The sequence below is a fragment of the Poecilia reticulata genome, chromosome 22 (genome assembly GCF_904066995.2).
Source record: "Poecilia reticulata chromosome 22, P_reticulata-male-v2, whole genome shotgun sequence".
Lineage (NCBI taxonomy): Eukaryota > Metazoa > Chordata > Actinopteri > Cyprinodontiformes > Poeciliidae > Poecilia > Poecilia reticulata.
Genome location: NC_088851.1, coordinates 24,326,912 through 24,347,025, shown reverse-complemented (window position 1 = coordinate 24,347,025; position 20,114 = coordinate 24,326,912). Strand labels below are relative to the sequence as shown.

Here is a 20,114-nt window from a genome sequence, read left to right as displayed (position 1 = left end):
ATAAAAATGCAAATCAGAAAAAATAAACTTTATTTATGGTACTTTTATGCACATTATTTGACAAAAGTGTGCTTTAGATTTCTTGATTGGGATCTTAGCAGATGAGAATAAAAACAAACATCTACATTAATGTGGAGGTTTGTTCCTTTTTAACTCTGGGGTGTCCAAAGTAAGGTCCGGGGGCCATTTGTGGCCCTTAAAATTATTTTGTTCGGCCCTAACCACAACACAAGAATGATGGAAAACAATTTTTAAAAATTTGTTTTTCTTTTAATGAGGCAACAATCCGAAGTCCTATTTTAAGTTCTGGATCTTTAATGAATGTTGAGTCCTGCCAGTAGATAAAATTAAACAGCTTTGGACCTGGGACAAAAAGTTTGGACACCCCTGGTTTACTTGTGCAAAAGATGAGGCGTTTCTCTCACTGAGGAATTTCAACAAAGTTACACAGTAACTGGAATCAGCAAATCGGGGAACAAAAGTGCAATAATTCAACAATAATCAGCTATTAAATGTAAACAAAACTTAAATTCATGATGCGTTTAAATTTTAATGGATGTATTTCCGTTTTTTATTTTAAATATCCTATGCAGGTTTTTATTTTCTGAATATTTATTAAATTGTTGCACTTCTGAACCTCTATTTTTGCGAAAGCGGCTCAATAGATTGACGTCAGGTTACGCGTCTCCTTCGGGGCTCTAGCCGATTTTTCCAGCTTTGGGTGTTTTGGTGAAGAGGGCGGAGTCACAGGAGCGACGCAGGAAGCGGTAGATCTCCTCGGCTCTGGATCGGCTCATGCAGCCGCCTTTCTGGATCGACTCGACGGAGCTGGAAGAAAAAACGAGGAGAAAATACAGAATTACGACGCATTTATGAGTTTTCCAGATTCTCTACCGACTCGATTATAAAAGATTGATTCACAGGTTGATGAATAAATGGATGGATGAGGGATAAACTGTTGCATGGATAGAAGGATGAGAAGACGGATGAATAAGGGGACAGAAGAACGGAGGAATAACTGAACTGATGGATGAATGTAGGAGTGGATAAGAGAAGGAGGTGAACACCTACACCAAAAAATGAATGGATGAAATGATGGATGGATGAGAGATTAAATGGTCAAAAGGAAGGATGGACGAATGGTTGGATGAATAAGCAGAGAGATTAATGGATGACTGATGAACAGAAGTATGGATGAATAGAGAAGAATAGAGGGATAAACTGACAGATGATCCATTTAAAGGGACGGTGCCGCTCCCTCACAGCCGGACCCGTCCCGGTTCTGTCAGAACTTTTACCTGTTCATCAGCTGTGCGACGCTGCTAAAGTTGTGCAGCAGGTTGAGAGCGTGAACATGGCTGACCGAAGGCAGACTCAGGTACATCTGCAACGCCTCCTCCCTGCGCTGACCTTTGACCTTCAGGGGCACCGCGATGCCCTGACCTTTACGGCACTCCAGCTTGGCCAGGTCCGCCAACAACCCGGCGCTCTCCTCGGCGCCGTCGCTCCACAGCAGGCGAACCCCGGCCCGGACCAGGGCCACTAGAGTGTTGTCATAGTAACGGGTTCGCTGGAAAGGGCGGGAAACTTCACCTGCGTCGTAAACAAAAACGGTCAGGCTTGTTTGTTACTTTTATAAAAAAAAAAAGTTTTTCACATGTGTTGTGGTCTGCAGTCAGAAACAGCCAATCAGAGCTAGGGGGAGGGGCTTAGCGTTGTCAATAATCCTCATGTATGCTCCAGCTAGTTCACAACTTACCCTGCCACAAATGCTAATGCTAGTTAGCACAGCCACCGATGAACAGCCTTCCTGTAACTGCAAGTTGTTTCTCCGCCATTTGGACAGCGCGTACACGAGCATGATTGACAGTGTTAATACCTTCCATCTGGCTCTTAGTTATTTTTGATCAAGAGGAGGTAATCAATTTTTTCACATTTATCTGTCTCCATATCATACATACCATATGGTGGAAATTTTAACAAATATGGAAAAACATTTTTTAAAAATAACTATAGCTTTTCTTGTAAAAGTAACTTTCACAAAGATCTATTTTTCATATATTTGTTAAAACTGTCAGCATATCACAACATGGTGACAGTTTTAACTAATATGTAAAAAACAAACATTGTTATAAAAGTTACACACTGCAGCTTTAAATCAGGCCGTAAATCTTTAAAACCCACCCTGCTTGGACCGATCCTTCTCCACTACCAGACACACTCGTTCAAACAACCCCTGCATGTTGCGCAATCTCTCCGCCAGTCGCTTCCGGTTCTGCATCGCAGCCAAATCCGATTGGCTCTGCCTCATCACCGCCATGCGGTTGCTCACGATGAAGTAGTTGCTGTCCAGCGAGCAGACGTGGACGTCAGCCCCGTGGCGCTGACGCAGACTCATCACCAGCTCCACCATGCCGCCGGTGCAGCGGCTGTCCACCAGGATGCTGACCGACCCGGAGAGAGGCGGCGGCGGCGGCTCGGTCACCGCAGGTACCGGATCCTGAGGGGCGGATCCCTGAGCCGCTGAGGACGCGGAAGGACGTCCCTACAAAGTTAGGGTGAGAGGTCACAAGCTGTGCGCAAATTTTTGTCGATGTTAAAAAAAAACTATTTCGCAACTGCTGCGTTTCCATTACATAAGATATTAAAATCACACGTGAATAAGTTCGTTCTCGCGATACGTCACTAAAAAACAATGCAGCGACGGGTGACGCATTAATATCGAAGTTACGCCCATAATCAGTAATCAGAGACGTCGTCGTGTCAAACCCCTTATAATTGGGAGCGACTACATATGAGGCATTTTGGGGAAATTGTATTTGCCAATTTTACAGAAAAGTGATGAATTCAACATATTTAAATGGCACACAACTTTCTATAAACTGTACACACAATCCGGAAAAAACTAAACAAACCATCATCCTCTTACTACTTCCACTACTTCCTGTCGTCTTCTTTGTTGTTTCCGCCAGTAGTAACATCCGTTGTTGATCACGTGAATCAAACTTTTTTATTATCATTAATATTAACATCTACAATCAACCTCAAAAAGATACCATACTTTGTTTTCACAACACATACAGAAAAAACAAACAAAACTAAAAAAATAAGAGAAAAAGTAACACAAACAACCCAAAATAAATCGAGACTTTAGCAGAGCAACTTTTAATATACGACATAAAAGAAATATATAAAAACAAATAAAATTCAATGTTAAAGTGCAAATGTTTTCAAAAAAGAAGTTGAGTTAAAAGCATGCGACTTGGCAAAAGTGTTTTCAGTACAGTTTTGCAAAAATAAATCTGTTGTTGCGGCTGGAAAAAAAAACCTTGTTCTAGCACAAAAACGGGAGTTTTTTTCCAAAACTGTTCTTTCTACTAAGCAAACTTGTTTTCGCAGTTTTATAGTGAATGGAAACGCAGCTATTGTCTCTCTTAATAATTGTGGAGTTTCTTTACTGTTATTAAAGTCGGCTCTTGCTCTGCGAAGTCGAGCTCATCCGAGAGCAGATGTTGATTCTCTAACCTCTGACGACACCTGCAGGAAAAACAGAAAATTATCAGGGCTGGGCAATAAATCAATAACATATATCGCATTAGACACATAATGTCATTAGAAAACAAGTTAAATAATAATTTAAGTGAAGTCTGATCCAAAATGGGTAAAGGAAGGACTTTAGTTGCTCCTGACTCACTCATTTTTTTGGTTACCTTGCAAACAACTTGTTGACAAACTTTCTAGAAACGTTCTTGTTGTTCTTGCTTTGAGTTTGTATCTCCATAAGCCTGTTGCAATAACAAATATTGCTGGATGATAAATTGTCCCAGACGTTATTGTGAAGAAGCTGGTCAGACTTTTGGTAGAAAGGGAGAAGAATGATAAATAACGCAAATGGAAGTGATTGAGTTTGTTTTAATTCATCTTATACTTGATTTAAAAATAAAACTTTCTCTAAGGGGAAGGCATCAGTGGAATATTTGATTCAATTCAACAATACTTAATTGATCAAAAGGGAAATTAAATGTTGCTCTAACTAATATTAATTGAAATTCTTCAGTGTTGTTGTAGATGGTGACGGCTGTTGGAGGACAGATCTCTTGTAGCAGTCCGTATTACAGCAAATCTGAAGACGACTCTGACTGAAGATACTGTGTTTTCCCAAGACAGTCTCCTGAAGAGGACGGTCAGTATGTAATCCAGCTACTTACCTCTCATGTTGCTGCTCTTCACTCCGTTCTTTACTCGATAATGAGACTTTAGATGCTACGCTAGCATAAGCAGAGGACGCTGTTTTCTGCCCGCTGGGACCTGGATTCTGATTTTTGCCCACTTCCTCAGTCTCCTCTTCGCTGGACTCGTTCAGGCAGATGACCCGCGAGCGTTTGGTTCTGGTTCTTTGCTCTGCAGCGGGCTGAGTTCTGGCGTTGGTTTCGAGTCCCGCTCTGGCTTTGTGCAGGAAAACGCGCCGTCTGGTTGCGTACTGCCGTCTCCCGTCAATGAGCGACACGTCGGGCAGAAGTTCGACGTCTTCAGGCTCTTCCTCATTACTCTCCTCCTCTTCTTCATCACTGCCAACCACAAAGCTGTCCTCTGCGTACGTCTCATCCATCTCAGGCACCTGCCAACAAAAGGTCACTGCATTTTGTAGCACAATTAAGTAAGATTGTAACCTTCAACACACAATCTTACCAAGTATTTTTAGTCTTGTTTCTAGTGCAAATATCTTACTACACTTAAATTAAGACAAAACTAACTTGCAAGTAACTTGTCAACAAGGAACAATAGCTTGTTTTAAGTACTTAATACATTTAATATCGATGAAAAAGTACTTGTTCCATAAGCAAATTATTTTACTTATAACAATGGGAAATTGTCTTATTATAAATAAATTTATGTGCCAAAAGAATTAGTACTTTTTCATCAATATTAAGGAGTTATTTACTTAAAACAAGCTATTATACTTTGTTGAAAAGATACTTGTAAGTTAGTTTTGTCTTATTTCATGCATAATAAGATATTTGGATTAGAAACAAGAATAAAAACACTTGGTGAGATTTAGCGTTTTTGCAGCGTATGACTTTAAAAAGAAATTTGACTAATTTGATGACTTGAAATTGGGCCTCTGTCTCTTTAAGAACTCCCACTTCTTTCTGAAACACACCTGAATGGTTGCCATGGCGATTAAAGGATTTCTCAATCATGGATGAAAGAGTGAAAGAAACACTTCAGGTATGTTTTTAATGAGGGAATAACATAATAACACGATGTAACGCTCAAACAAGTCAATTTTACATATTAGTGCCTTTTTAAAATAAAAGTAGAGAGTAAAACATGAAATACCTGAGAAAAAATATCCATGTTTTGATGGTTTTTATAGGACATTTTGAATTTTCCCCGGACTGCAGGGCTTCTCACAGACTTCAGGTAAACTCCACGCATCTCCGAGTCTGATGTGGAGCAGAACAGAACCAGAGTGAGTTCAACAGAACCTATTGAGATCTGAGCAACGCGCTGAAGGCCGAGCAGGTCACCGACCGTTCAGTCCCTGGGAAAGGTGCATGTTGTCCACAACGAAGCCTTCCAGGGACCGATTCAGATCTGCGCCGTCCTCTTCGTCAGACGAAACATCCGCTCCCTCTTCATCTTCTGACAGCTCCGCCTCTTCATCCAGAAACTGACGCGCTTTCTGACCTCTGGGGTTCTGATGCAGAGCAACAGCAACTAAATCTGAATTTAATGGAACGGTGCAGCTGACATGAAGCAAACATGTTAAAGCTAATTAAGAAGACCAGAGGAAACGCACACCTGTGACTCTGCTGGTGTCACCATACGGGGGTAAAGTACCCAAAAATTGTACTCAGGTGAGAGTAGCACTACTTCAACATAGTGTTAATATTTAACAATTACATAATCAGACTGACCGAAGTATAAAGCTAAATGGAAATGTCAGTATTTTAAGAACAAAAATGACAATAATCCATGTAAGTAACAAAAAACAATAATAAAAATCAGTTTCTTTCAATAAAAAACTTTACCAAAACCTACAGGTGTGATTCTGTGTCTGGTGCATTTTTGGTTAAATTATGTTTGTTTTGCATTCAGTGGGTAGAAAATCCAGAGATTTTACTCAAGTAAGAGTAGAAAAACTTCATAATAAAATTACTTAAGTAAAAATGAAAAGTACAGCATAGTACAAAAACTCCTAAAAGTAATTTTTTCAAAAAAGTTACTTAAGGTAATTTTTTCAATGCAAGTCGACTCTGGGTGTCACTGAGCTTCTTAACATGGAAATCTAGAAGCTAATCAGTTAGCTTCACCTCACTGCCCTGCAGGCCCATCTGTTGCCGTACTGACCTTGTTGCTGGGCTGCTGGATTTGTTGCCTCTTGTCTCCAGTTGTTGTTTTTCTCTGCATGAAGATGGAGCAGTTCTGGAAATCATCATCCGAAAAATCTCCGGCTTGAGTTTCGTCAGTCTGGATGACAGAAGATTAGACGTTATTAATGATGTCTCATTTACAGAAATGATACTTGTACATGTTTTTTTACCCCCAATTTATGTGAATTGATTTTGGCCTGCTCTCCATGCTGAGAAGCAAAGCAGCTTTCAGGGTTTACCCCAATGTAATATAAGCCTGGCGGTACACCAGGCTTTACTTGTGCCCCTACCAGGCTTAGCATTATTTAAGTTTTTTTAAACTTGCATTTTTTAAGACTTTATAGTTGGTGTTCAGATATTAATCTTCCAATAACACATAATTATCGAGTGATATTTTCAAATTTCCTGTCAACTTTAAACATGTTTCAACTTAAAAACATGGCGGGCCGCTGGATGAATGACTGCCGAGCGCCTCAACCAACGGGCATAGCAAGTTTTCTGGGGGAAACCATGGTAGTATTAATAAAATTAAAATTGTTTGTTATTGAGCAGATAAAAAAATGCTTGTTTTAAAAATGTTGTTCCCCTGGAATGGCAGACTGGTCTTCGAAGTACTTCGCCCACCGGCCCACAACGTCCTGAGTTGAGGTCAGCGGCGCACCATCCCCACTATAAACTGTTGGTGCTGCACTGCTTCCCCCTCCTGAGATGCCGGATGGTGGACCAGAATCGCCTCGAAGCCGTACGGAAGTCTGTCTCCATGGCCTCTCCAAACTCCTCCCACACAGAGTTTTTGCCTCAGCGACAACCCGAGCCGCATGCCGCTTCGCCCGCCGGTACCTATCAGCTGCTTCTGGAGTCCCACAGGCCAAAAAGGCCCGGTAGGACTCCTTCTTCAGCTTGACAGCATCCCTCATCGAAGGTGTCCACCAACGGGTTCGAGGGTTGCCGCCACGACAGGCACCAACAACCTTGCGGCCGCAGCTCCGATAAGCCGCCTCGGCAATGGAGGTACGGAACATGGTCCACTCAGACTCAATGTCCCCCACCTCCTCCAGAACGTGTTTGAAGTTCTGCCGGAGATGAGAGTTGAAGCTCCGTCTCACAGGGGACTCCGCCAGACGTTCCCAGCAGACCCTCACTACATGTTTGGGGCGCCAGCTTGCTCCCCCACCACCGGAGCCAACTCACCACCAGGTAGTGGTCAGTGGACACTTCCTCTCTTCACCCGAGTGTCCAAGACATACAGCCGCAGATCAGATGAAACGATGACAAAATCGATCATCGAACTGCGGCCTAGGGTGTCCGGGTCCCAAGTGCACATATGGACGCCTTTATGCCTGAACATGGTGTTCGTGATGGACAATCCGTGACGAGCACAGAAGTCCAACAACAGAACACCACTCGAGTTCAGATCGGGGGGGCCGTTCCTCCAAACCACGCCCCTCCAGATCTCACTGTCATTGCCCTGATGAGCGTTGAAGTCCCCCAGTAGAACAAGGGAGTCCCCAGGAGGGGCATTCTGCAGTACGCCCCTCTAAGGACTCCAAGAAGGGTGGGTAATCTGAACTGCTGTTCGGCCCGTAAGCACAGACAACAGTCAGAACCCGTCCCCCAACCCGTAGGCGGAGGGAGGTAATTAAAGTACCCAAAAATTTTACTCAAGTAAGTACACTACTCAAGTACACTACTGCAACGTGGTTTTACTCAAGTAAAAGTAAAAGGTAGCCAAGAAATCACTTAAGAGTAAAGCAGTAAAACGTCTACTCTAGTTGGGAGTAACTGACAACATTATCAATCATTTAATAATTAAAAATGACATAATCAGATGGATCAAAATATAAAAATGTTGGTATTTTAAATGCATTAATTTATATAAGTGACAAAAAGTAAAAATGTGTTTCCAAATCAGTTTCTTTAAATAAAAACTTATGAAACTATAAGAAAAACTGCAGGTGTGTTTTTCTATGTCTGGTGAATTTTTGGTTAATACATGTTTGTTTTTCATTCAGTGGGTAGAAAATCCAGAGATTTTACCCAAGTAAGAGTAGAAAAACTTTATAATAAAATTACTCTCAAGTAAAAGTGAAAAGCACAGCATAGTAAAAATACTCCCAAAAGTATTTCTGGTTCAAAAAAGTAAGTGTAACTAGTTTCTACCCGACTCGGTGAGTGTTTGTTTCTCTGGTAATGTCGATATTCTTACCGTGTTCAGCACAGAAGCACGTTTCTTCTTCACCACCACCGGTGAGTCCACGTCACTCAGGGTCTTAGACTGGCAGAAAAGAACAAACATTTTATGTAGCATGCTAATGCTAATGCATCCTCGTTACCGTGGCAACCAGAGCTAGCGTGAAAAGGACGCGCTTTGTGATGGCTGCTTTTTTTTGTCTTGTTTTTTTTTTTTTTTTTTTTTTTGGTTCCACAGAAATTAAACTTTGCTGTGCTTCAGGACAAAAATGTAAAATTGTGAATGAGGTTTGATATTTTTTGTCACTTGTTTCAGAAAGTGAAACTTTTAATTACACGAACCGTAATCTAAAAAACCCAAAACACCAGTCGGCCACAATCATTGACACCTTCCAAAAATAATATGGGTTATACTGTTCTTGTAGCTAAAATTGGTATCAACAGGTCAAAATGTTTTTATACATGTATATATATATATATATATATATATATATATATATATATATATATATATATATATATATATATATATATATATAAGAATATGGAAGAATATGGACTGGAAGCCCCGAGATCAAAGTGGGGAACACCCCCAAAAGTGGTGGAGAATGACCGAGCTAAGATCCTGTGGGACTTCCAGATCCAGACAGACAAGATGGTAATGGCGAACCAACCAGACATTGTGGTGGTGGATAAAGAACAGAGGAAAGCCGTTGTGGTGGATGTAGCAATACCAAGTGACTACAACATCAGGAAAAAGGAGCATGAGAAATTGGAGAAGTACCAGGGCCTCAGGGAGGAACTGGAAAAGACCTGGAAGGTGAAGACCACAGTGGTGCCTGTGGTCATCGGGGCCCTCGGGGCAGTCACCCCCAAACTGGAGCAGTGGCTCAAACAGATCCCAGGAACAACATCAGACATCTCAGTCCAGAAATGTGCAGTTCTAGGCACAGCCAAGTTACTGCGCAGAACCCTCAAGCTCCCAGGCCTCTGGTAGAGGACCCGAGCTCAGAGGATGAAACAGACCACCCGCGGAGGGTGAGAAGGGAATTTTTTATTTTTTTTATATAATTTATTTACTTTTATGAACAGAAAATGTTTTGCTCACCACTTCTGGGGAGGACAAGGGGTTGACCTTGTGATGTCTTCTTCTGAGAAGCACGACTTCCTCTTCACTGTCGCTGCAACACTCTGCTAATGAGCAAACAGAAAAAAAACACATTCAAGCTGCAGAATCAAACCGATTTACAGGTAAATCTAAATAAAAACAGAACATCAACAAAACGTTTTCTAATTTCATTAATTAAATTCAAAAAGTGAAACTCATGTGTAGATTTATGATTGTTGTCAAACCTTTGTTTTACCAGGTAAAATGTTTGAGAACTTGAGAGAAATGTATAAAATCTAAGAGGTGGAAAACATCACATAAGTAAATAAATCATATGAACAATATAAAACGGCAGGGATGAAAGAACAATATTACTCATGTTCAGAAAATTGCAATATTATAAAAACTAAGCGTAATCATTGTGTTTATGTACATTTTTCAACACATTTTTCCCTTTTCACTCAACTTTCCACTAATAATAAAGGACACAATATTCCTCTTTAGTAAGAAATGAGCTTTTGTGGCTTTTGAGAGCTCCCCATTTTGATCGTAAATCTCTGTATTACAAGTCCCTTTGCATAGGTTTATTCATTCAGTGGAAAGTAATTAGCTGTAAACCATAATTGCTGCAATTTATTGAAATAAACTCTTGCCATCTGTCAATTTTTTGTTGATATTCTAATTTATTGAGTGGTCACAAATAAATCGTTGTTTTCTGAACAAACCTGGATGAGGAGAAGACTCTCCCACACGGATCGATTCTTGCAGTGAATCACCTTCAGCTGGTTTTTGCTTCGCTCTGGAAGAGTCCGGTTCTGCAATCCGAGACAGGAGCATCTGTCTGGGTCCCAGTAACGTAACTGGAGAGGGGAGTTCCTCAGTTTTAGGCTTCCAATTATCCGCTTTAGTTTGTGAAGACGACTTGGACTCTCTGAAGAGTCCGGCGAAGCTGCGACGAGGAGTAGAGGAATTAGAAACAGCTGACTCAGCTTGTTTTTTAGGCGACGGAGATGTAACTTCCACTTCTGCTTCATCCTCAGAGTCCTCCAGCGAATAACCGAGGTCAAAGTTAACAGAGAACAGATCGTGAGAGGAATCTAGTGGCTCAGGATTTGCTTTCACTAAAAACGAAGCTTTATTGTCGTGATCTTCTGTTGAGTTGTGAATGTTTAGCCTTGTGTCTGAGGAAGGGGTTTTGTTTGCAGCGTTTAAGATTTCTGTGCAATCTTTGGCTTCATCTTTGGAAATCTTCTCAGTGCCTTCGTCATTGATGGTTGCCTTGGCTGTAATGCTATCCTCAGGAGTAGGAATATCTGGAATTGTCATTTGCATGAACGCCTCATCGTCTTCAAACAAGTCCATGCTCTCATCCATCTGGGCATCAACTCCGTCTTCTTCAACTGCACAATCAGCATCCATGGAAACACACTCCTCTGCATTGTCAACACTTCTTAAGTCTGTCTCCTTCGTGTCGTACCTGATATTTTCATCCTCGAAAACCTCATCCCAGGTGGGACTATCAGGCTTATCCTTACTGCCACCCTCTACATCGTCCTCATCGTCCACTTCCAAGCTGAACCTGACGGGGAAAGGCTGAACGCCCAGCTGTGGTGAAGGTGGAAGACGCGTCAAAATCCTTCCTGCTTCTAAAATGTTCTCCGGCGAAGGTGGAGATCGAGAGAGAAGCTCAGCTACGTTAACAAGAATGTCGTTCAGGTTCTTGTGTTTTATTGGCGACAGCGGCGCGGGACACGCTTTAGGAAGGTAGAACATCTCCTGAAGATCATCGTCTTCATTATGTTTTGTATTAACTTCTGGAACATCGTCTGGATTTGCAGGATCTCTGAGGGTTTGGTTAACGATGACGCAGTCGTCATCAGAGTTGTGTGATGGAGAATCAGCTTGTTCATCTGGGAGCCTCCGTTTCTCTGGGATCGATCGTGAAGCTGCATCCTCCATCTCTGCTTCCTCGTCGATATATTCCAGTTCGGACCGGGATGAGTGAGACGGTTTGCCCTTATTGTTTTTAGTGCAGTTCTTTGGGGCTTTTGGTTTCTTCTGCCTCTTTTCATCAGCATCATCTCTCCGGAGGTAAGGTAGAAGCTGCTGTTCGTAAAGAGTCTCCCCCTGAAGATGAACACAAACAGTTTATAGAATTATACTACTGACCCTTTGTCACTTAATCATGATGGACGTCGAAAGTGATTGACAGGACTATTGAACAGAGCAACTGAAATTGTTTTCCCAGGTTTATTTATGCTTTTATTTTGGTGAGCTCAGTTTTTTTCCATGTTTTATTCAAACTGTTACCACAAACCAACTATCAGTTTATAGAGGTTTATAGAGGAACCCAAGAAGTGCAAACCGATTAGGTCACTTCACCAATCAGAACCGCTTTTCTGCTCATGTTCATAATTTAATCCAATCAGGAAGTCCCTCATCATTTTGCAACCACATACAGGGAAGCAAAACTCTGACATAACATTTGTTATTCTCAGCTTTTATGACGCGGTAAGGACATTTAAAATTTGTCTAAGATGCTAATTTCATAAAGAAATAAACTAATACATGGTCCCGAACTTTTATTGCTTAAACATCTATTTGTTGTTAGATTTGAGGTGTAAATATATTTGATTGCCTGGCACCTGTCAAACCTTTGACCTGGAAGTGATTCGGCTGAAGTGGGAACCCCACAGGTACCGACGGGGAGCCGTCGGACCCGAGAGCAGGAGGTGGGAGATGCTCAGTCAACCCAGAGGAGAGAGGAAAAATAAACACTTTCCTTTCCTTAACGAAGCTGAAGACATTCATCCACCCTCTAAAACTAAAATCTACCCATTTTTACCTCTGGTGAAAGTTACTCTTACCCTCATGAGTTAATTCTCAAAACAACATAAACAAGATAACATATTAACTCAGTTCTTCCAAAATACAAATCAAAGGTTTTAATCACTTCTGAGCCACCAAATGGTTTAAATCTGAACAACTTCTAATAAAAAGGGGACATGCTAATGTTTTTCAAATGGTCATTAATAAGACAAATATTTACATTTTAATGTTGTTCTCCCTCAAATATTGAGGAAGAAAAACATTTTGCACATTTACTCAATTTACTTTTTTTTACTACTCTGTACTTTTTACTTTTACTTGAGTAATTTAATTATAATCTTCTCTTCAGTAAAATTTCTTGATTTTCTACCCACTGAATGAAGAACAAACATGTTTTAACCAGAAATTCACCAGACACAGAAAAACACACCTGCAGTTTTTCTTATAGTTTCATAAGTTTTTTAATGAAAGAAACTGATTTGAAAAAATCTTTTTAGCAGAATTTGGTTATTTTAATATGAATTATTGTCATTTTGGCCTTAAAGTACCAAATTTTGTTCTGTCTGATTATGTAATTTTAAAATAAATTGTTAATCACCTACTTCAGATGTTTTACCAAATACTTTTTTACTCTCGAGTAAAACTTTTGCCCACCTCTGATTAAATTAGAAGAATATATTTAAAGTGGATTTAGCCATTACACTTAGATGAAGATGCAGGCCTTTGTGACGAATCGCAGCGTTCTCTGAATAAAACTTTTTTCTGCTTTCTCTAATCCGTTTACAACTCAGATGATCTGGCAGCCCAACTCTGAGCTGCTTGCTGCTATCGCAACCTCTTATTAACATTTAAGTATTTCGCAATTCACACTAAAGGCCAAACATTTCCCACTGAAAACAACAACTGTGGATTACTTTGGCAAACAAACACAAATGTGTGCATATCTGCAAACTGGAGGGAAACGGACAAGGTTTTCTTTACTTATTTATTTTTCTTTATGAATAAAAATGCAGCTGCAGGCGTTTTAGGGTTTGTTTACATCAGCATAACTCATCCAGAGGCTTAAGATTTTGCAGGTTTCTCTTTTCAGAATGTTATAAAACATATTAGTACAGAATACGTCAAAATTAGGCCGACAGAAACCAAACTGCCGAAAACATACGAGTGTTATTCCCACATTGCTCCCAACACATTTTTGACTTGAAAATGGTTTACTTTTTAATACACGGTGCAATAAAACCTAAAATGTAGTTTTAACATGAACAGAAAGTGGAGCCTTCAGACTCCAGAGTCAATATTTTTCAGTTATGAAATCAAATTCATGGTGGATTAAACTGAACTCTGCTCCAATTAATTAATGACCACATTATGTCTAAAAAATACCGAAACCCAAAATAACCTGGATGATGAAAATAGAAGCAGCAGAGACTCGCTGTTGGCATCATTTTATGTTGCATATTGATGAAAAACACAAAGTGGAAACCCCTCTCTGCAGATTATCTCATCACATTACAATAATTACATGAATTCGATGCACAAAGAAAGCAGCATTTGTTTTAATCAAGCTGCATTTTTCAAAAAATAAAAATAAAAATCTGCACACAACCCTGCTAAATTAATTCATTAATTGCAACTGATGTGATCAGTGTGAGGGAAAGTCTATTTATTCCAGTTGGGATTATAAACTGAATTTGACTGCATTGTATTATAACTTGGATTAAATTAAATTAGAATGTATGTAACATTTAGCAGAGGCTAAAAAAACCAACAAATATTGTATTTTTCCTGTCAGATTTTATTAAACTGGAAGTTGTTGTATTCTTACTTTTGGCTCAGAAACTAAATTCTTGTGGCCTAAATAAACATAGAAAATAAAAAAACACTGCCGGAGCAAAAGAATGTGATACTGTTTAAAATTCAAAAACACAAAATCTTATCAAGTATTTTTGTTTAGTTTCAGGTGTACATACTTTAATACACTTGAAATATGACAAACCTAACTTATAAGTAACTTTTTAGCAAGATACAGCAGGTTATTTTAAGTAAACAATTTCTTAATACTGATTAAAAATGGACTAGATTTTGTGTTTTTGCAGTTAAAACCTTATGAAAAATGTTCTTAAATGGTACAATCTGCTCTAAAAGTTTTAACCGAGTACTTTTGGTGTAGTTATAGCACAAATATCTTAGTGTACTTGAAATAAAACAAAACTAACTTAGAAGTAACTTCTCGGTAAGTTATAGGAGTCAATAATTGTTGAATATTGATTTTTTTTTTAAAGTAAAAGTTCCACTGGCAGATTATTTAATTTATAAAATGTGGAAAATATCTTGTTATAAATGTTAAAATCTGCCAGTGGAACTATAAAAAGGCATTTTTTACTTAAAATAATCTCCTTCATTTTGCTGAAAAGTAACTTTTAAGTTAGTTTTCAAGAGTGCTAAGATATTTGAACTAGAAACTACACAAAAATACTTGTGAGATTTTGTATTTTTGCAGCGTAAATCACTTTATTTTGGGTCACTTTTGAAAACTAAAGCGTAAAGACAAAACAGAAGTGATTTGCCGTAGTTTTCTATTTTACTTGTGTTAAAAAATACATCTTTTTTGAATCAGTTTTCTGATCTCCCTGTGCATGCAGGTCATCCTGGCCTGACCTACTTCCATCTTCCTGGGTTTATGTAACGGTTCAGAGAACCGTTACATAATCATACGAGAAGGGGGGGTCTGCTTCAAACCCGGCCGGCGTCTGTTTGCTGTAAAGATCGCAGCGCGATTCAAAAAAATAAAAAAATCCCCGTCTGGCAGAAACCGGGTCTAAAGGTCAAATGAGTTTCGGGTGAGCAAGAATCAAACCAAGAGAAAAGAAAATTAACCTTTTTCCTGCAGAAATCAGGTGAAGTAGGTGATGCAGCAAAGGCGTTGTGACTTTTTAAGGTGCGTACGCTGGAACGATGGGCGTTCGGCCATTTTTATGTTTGCTTGAGGGTTTGTAAATTTGAACATGAGGACAGGAAACACCCACACCCCACATCACGACTCACATTGTGTTCACAAGCTTCTGTGTGGATTTGGAGACAGAAAAGCAGAGAAAATTATGTTTAAAGGTTTGAGGTTTATTCAATAACTGATTATTATTCAACGGTTGCAGTTTTCTGGCCGATCCTTAAAAGGCCTGACCTGCAGATTTTGGTTGATGTAATTTTTAAAAAAATATTGCTAAATATAGCAAGAAAGTCGCTAAGTTGGTAATATTGGGGTGTAGGCCTGTCCAGTAAGTAAAAAAATCAATAAATCAATTAATTTAATGATAAATTTAAACAAGTTTAATAATTTCCATTTGTCTGATTTATTGTTTTCTCTTTCTAACAAAAACTGGATGATTAAAACCTTCAGTTTGGCGTTTTGGTCTCAACTGGCTCTTTTTTTGAAGGACAAATGTATTTACAAAGACTTCATTTTATTTGTTGGCTTGTTTATTTAATTTGGATATTTAAAATATCTTCCAGTTCCACTGTTTTATAACTACGATATAAATAAATGCCCCTGTAATGGAAAAAGCCAATTAAATTTCAACTTTTGTTCAAAACAATATTTGTTCTTTCTTTTGTGAGAAGCAGATCAGCTGCTGACCCAGAAACTGCTATCAGTTTTTTATTTGATTTCACGAGAATAGTTACATAATAAAAAGAATATATATCTTTTGTATCCTCTATATTTTACTGGATTAAAGAGCAACAGGTCGGTGACACACAGAGTTTAGATTAGACTGAAAAATAGAGATTTTCATGCCTTGATGAGGATTTTAATATTCAAATGAAAAGTCAAGTAATTTGTGAACAACCATCATCAGCAGGACTTTAATTGGTATTAATGAGGTGCTTTTCTTTCTCGAGATAATTTAGGAACATTTATTAAGAAGCAAACTCTTCCTGTGATTGGGAAAGTGTTTTCCACTTACACCTAATTTTACCTAATCAGTTCCTTTTTAAGCAAAAACAGAAGCAAAGCGAAAGCAGTGGGGTCTACTCAAAGGTTAAGGTTTGAAATTAACTGGAAAATTATGATTAATTATGAGCAACAATGAGAAGAAAATACAACTTCATACAACTCTCTAATTTAACATTTGGAAGCTTGACTTGTTTCAGTGTTTCTCATTTTATTTTGAAGTATTTCTGCTCTTACTTGAGAAAAATGTCTAGATTTTCTTCCCACTGAATGAAAAACAAACATGTTTTAACTAAAAATTCACCAGACAGACACACAGCTGCAGTTTTTGTTAACTTTTCAGGCATTTTTTATTTAAAAAACAATTAAAAAAATTATATTGTCTTGTTTTGTTGCTTGTATGAATGATTGTCATTTTGGTCCTTAAATAAGTAAAATTTCCACTTAATTTTATGTTTTGATCCATCTGATTATGTAATTTTCATATATTAAATGATTTATAACTTGAGCATTTTATTTTATTATTTATTTGTTATTTTTTATTACCTATATGAATTATCATTTTAGTCCTTAAATATCTAAATTAAATATTAAATGATTGATAATTTGATCAGTTTCTCTGTACTTGAGAAGACTTTTTACTTTTACTTGAGTAAAAGTATGTTGAAGTAGTTCTACTTTTATTTGAGTAAAATTACTCAAGTGTTAATCATTTAAATTATCTTTATTGTGGTTTACTTGAAATAAAAAATGTAATTTCCTTTAGTTCTGCACCAAACAAATCAAACAACAGTAAATATTTAGATTCAACAAAGTCCACAAATTTATAAAATATAAATTTAGGCCTTAATTTTTACTCTAGTTTTAAGATTTACTTCAGGTTGCAGTTTGCAGGTTATATGATGACGTGAAGCTTTTTATCAGTCTGTTTTTCTATATTATTCCTCTTGGATCCATACAGGTGATTGTTTATCTTTTATTATTCAATAAAATAAAGAGGTAACAAGAGCCCACCTTACTATAATCTCTGACCCACTTACAGGGATTTGGACAAATTCAGGGTTTCATCTGAGACATGAGCAGATGGTGAGACAAAGCCAAGAACTATCTGGTTTTCCAAAACAAAACCAGTGATGTGATGATCGATAATGTTCCAGGTAAATGCAACGATTACTGGGTTTTAAATGACATCAAAACAAACTGGCTTGTTTACTCATTTCTGTTCCAAATGCTTTCAAGGTTTATATCATGGATGATGTGCAGTGGCCTGAGGAAATATCAGAAATGTCAGCATAAAAAAAGTAGAAAATATTTAACTCAAAACGTTATGAAACCTCTTTTATGAAGGAAAATATTCTTAGAAATGTTTTTTCTCTAGTTGTATAATAAAAAAAGTTCCCCAGTGTTTGTACTTTGGTGAGTTTGGTTAGTAATAGAAGTAGCAGAAGTACTTGAAAGTAAAAAACAACAAAAGAGTAGAAAATATTTGACCCACTTTTCTTTTATGAAGGCAAATATTTGGGAAAGAATAATATTTTTTTCTCTAGTTTGTATCATTAAAATATTTTATTTTGTCCAGAGCAGATAAAAGAAAAGCATTTACAATATTTTGCATTTTTCAAAAACGAGAGAAAAAAATCAAAAAGAACTCCGGCCCTTTGAGAGTTTTCATTTTGCCCAAAACGTTTGAACAACAGTTGCACCAGCTGCAGTATTGGTGCCGATCACCGATCTTTAAAAAGCCGATTCCGATTTTGTCCGCTACGGATTCTTTACCTGGAAAGTCAGCGACAGTGTTAACCGCATTCATTCTTCATGATTAACCTAAAATAAAATGGTTTGTAGTTTGTGTTTACGTTACAAATGTGATAAAGTTCAAAATTCACAGTCAAAATAAGCAATAATATCTAAAAAGCCATCAGGCTACAAAAGTATTTTTTCCATCTCATTCTTTCAGCTCCATCATCAAGTCATAGGAAGTTTGGCTTAATTACTTTTGCGTAATTCTGCAGATAAGTCGTCACTAATCATATGCCTCTGCCGTGGGGAAACAAAAAAACGGGGAAAATGTGATTCTGATATTCGATTTGAGTTCACAGAAAGGTTAAAATAGATTTCGAAGAAAGCAGCTGTTGTATTTTTAGTGCCTCCCCTTTATAAATGTCGGCTGAGGGGTTTTTTACATTTATTTTTGGATGTAACTGAATGGAGATACGACGCTACAGACCGGAAACAGACGGGGTTTTTTTCCAGATTTTTTTAACCAAATCCACAATGAAGCTTGTTTATCATTCAAGGAATTTGGCTTTAACGTCACAACACCACATTTAGCAACTCCAAACAAACCACAGTTGTATGTTCATCAGCAAAGCAGCTGACTCCTCTCATCCATGTGAGTTTATAACATTTGAGTTTCCTTTGGCTAAATGCTCACTACTGTCTCTCCATTATGAAACCAAGCAGGATTTACGCAAGATGCTTGGGACCATTTATGAAACCATTTTCCCATCACCAGGCACCTGAGCTGTGTACACTCTGAGTTACAGGATTGTAGGAAGAAACTAAATTCAATTCATGATAATTAAACTGCAACAAAATGAGTGAAATGTGTAAAAAGCTGTAAAGCTTTACTACCAAATGTATAAGTTTTGATACAATTCCATGAAAAACCTGCTGCACTTGATGAATAAGTTGTTAAATATGTTATAAATCTTTATAGAAATACACATTTAGTGAGCAAAATTGTTTTTAAAATGGTAAAAATGGTGTAAGAGATGCATTACTTTTTTAAGATGATACTTATTTAAAAAATATATTTTACTCAGTTGACATTCTTTGTATTGGAGTATGCTATTTTTGTTAGCAGAACAGTATTTTATGTTGTAATTTTGCTTTTACTGTGCAATATATTATTAATTTTGTGTTTTTAATATGATTTCCCCCATTTCTTTTGCAAATTACTCATCGTTTAAAAAAATATAAATGTTCAAATACGATTAGTAGAAAAAGGTAAGCACCTGTTAATGTCACATTTTTTTACTGAATCAAACAGGAAGTGCTTTTAATTTGAAAAGAGAGCAAGTTGTCATAGTTTATTTCATTCTGAGCCCTTTCCTAGGCTTAAATGTGAGTCTAAACTTTCACACCAACCATTATTGTAGTGAAGAATGTTGTTTGGTTGCAGTTTGTCCTCTTACATCCCCCCAAGCTAAATGCTAACGCTACAGACGGCCATTGTCTTCGATTTCAAGGGGTCGTCTAATGGCATTGATATTAGAAAGTCATAAAAATGTGGCTCCCCGGGAGACGCTGTGTGAAATCTTCTAGACTGTAAACAAAGCCACCATTTGAGAAACTATTACAACTGCAGCTAATGCTTATTTTAGTAAACTGATTATTCTGATGATTAATCAGACAGAAACAATTCTGCAAATTTTTGGTTTAACCATTTAGGTGTCTTTTTTTACTATAATTTTTTTTACTCTTTTACAAGAAATACATAAAAAATGCAAACAAATAACAGCAGGCAATTATAAAGGCTTCCTCGCCCGACCCAGCAGGCCTCCATTGTTGCCCCTCCCCCGCCACGCGAACCTCCACACGCGCTTCCTGTCAGCCATGTTTTTGGGATGTTTTCCACTGAATGAATGTGCTTATTTAG

The 20,114-nt window shown here is 38.0% G+C and overlaps 1 protein-coding gene and 1 long non-coding RNA gene across 3 annotated transcripts in view; one reads left to right on the top strand and one right to left on the bottom strand.

Moving 5' to 3' along the window:
- Positions 1 to 13: 13 nt before the first annotated feature.
- The window catches only part of fancm (FA complementation group M), a 49,582-nt gene continuing 29,481 nt past the window's right edge, over positions 14 to 20,114 (bottom strand). The window contains exons 14-24 of one of the 2 annotated variants that reach the window (XM_008399922.3): positions 10,401 to 11,802; positions 9,676 to 9,761; positions 8,584 to 8,652; positions 6,355 to 6,474; positions 5,536 to 5,701; positions 5,341 to 5,447; positions 4,209 to 4,618; positions 3,459 to 3,537; positions 2,185 to 2,545; positions 1,299 to 1,593; positions 14 to 828 (exon numbers count right to left, since the gene is read on the bottom strand). In XM_008399922.3, the coding sequence (XP_008398144.2) occupies positions 699 to 828; positions 1,299 to 1,593; positions 2,185 to 2,545; positions 3,459 to 3,537; positions 4,209 to 4,618; positions 5,341 to 5,447; positions 5,536 to 5,701; positions 6,355 to 6,474; positions 8,584 to 8,652; positions 9,676 to 9,761; positions 10,401 to 11,802 (3,225 nt within the window). In that variant the 3' untranslated portion in view covers positions 14 to 698. The remainder of the gene's footprint in view (positions 829 to 1,298; positions 1,594 to 2,184; positions 2,546 to 3,458; positions 3,538 to 4,208; positions 4,619 to 5,340; positions 5,448 to 5,535; positions 5,702 to 6,354; positions 6,475 to 8,583; positions 8,653 to 9,675; positions 9,762 to 10,400; positions 11,803 to 20,114) is intronic. The other variant, XM_008399923.3, reaches the window with a different exon arrangement.
- On the top strand, positions 2,425 to 4,621 carry LOC145550002 (uncharacterized). Its single transcript, XR_014085815.1, has 2 exons — positions 2,425 to 2,558; positions 4,058 to 4,621. It is a non-coding gene; the product is annotated as an uncharacterized LOC145550002 (long non-coding RNA).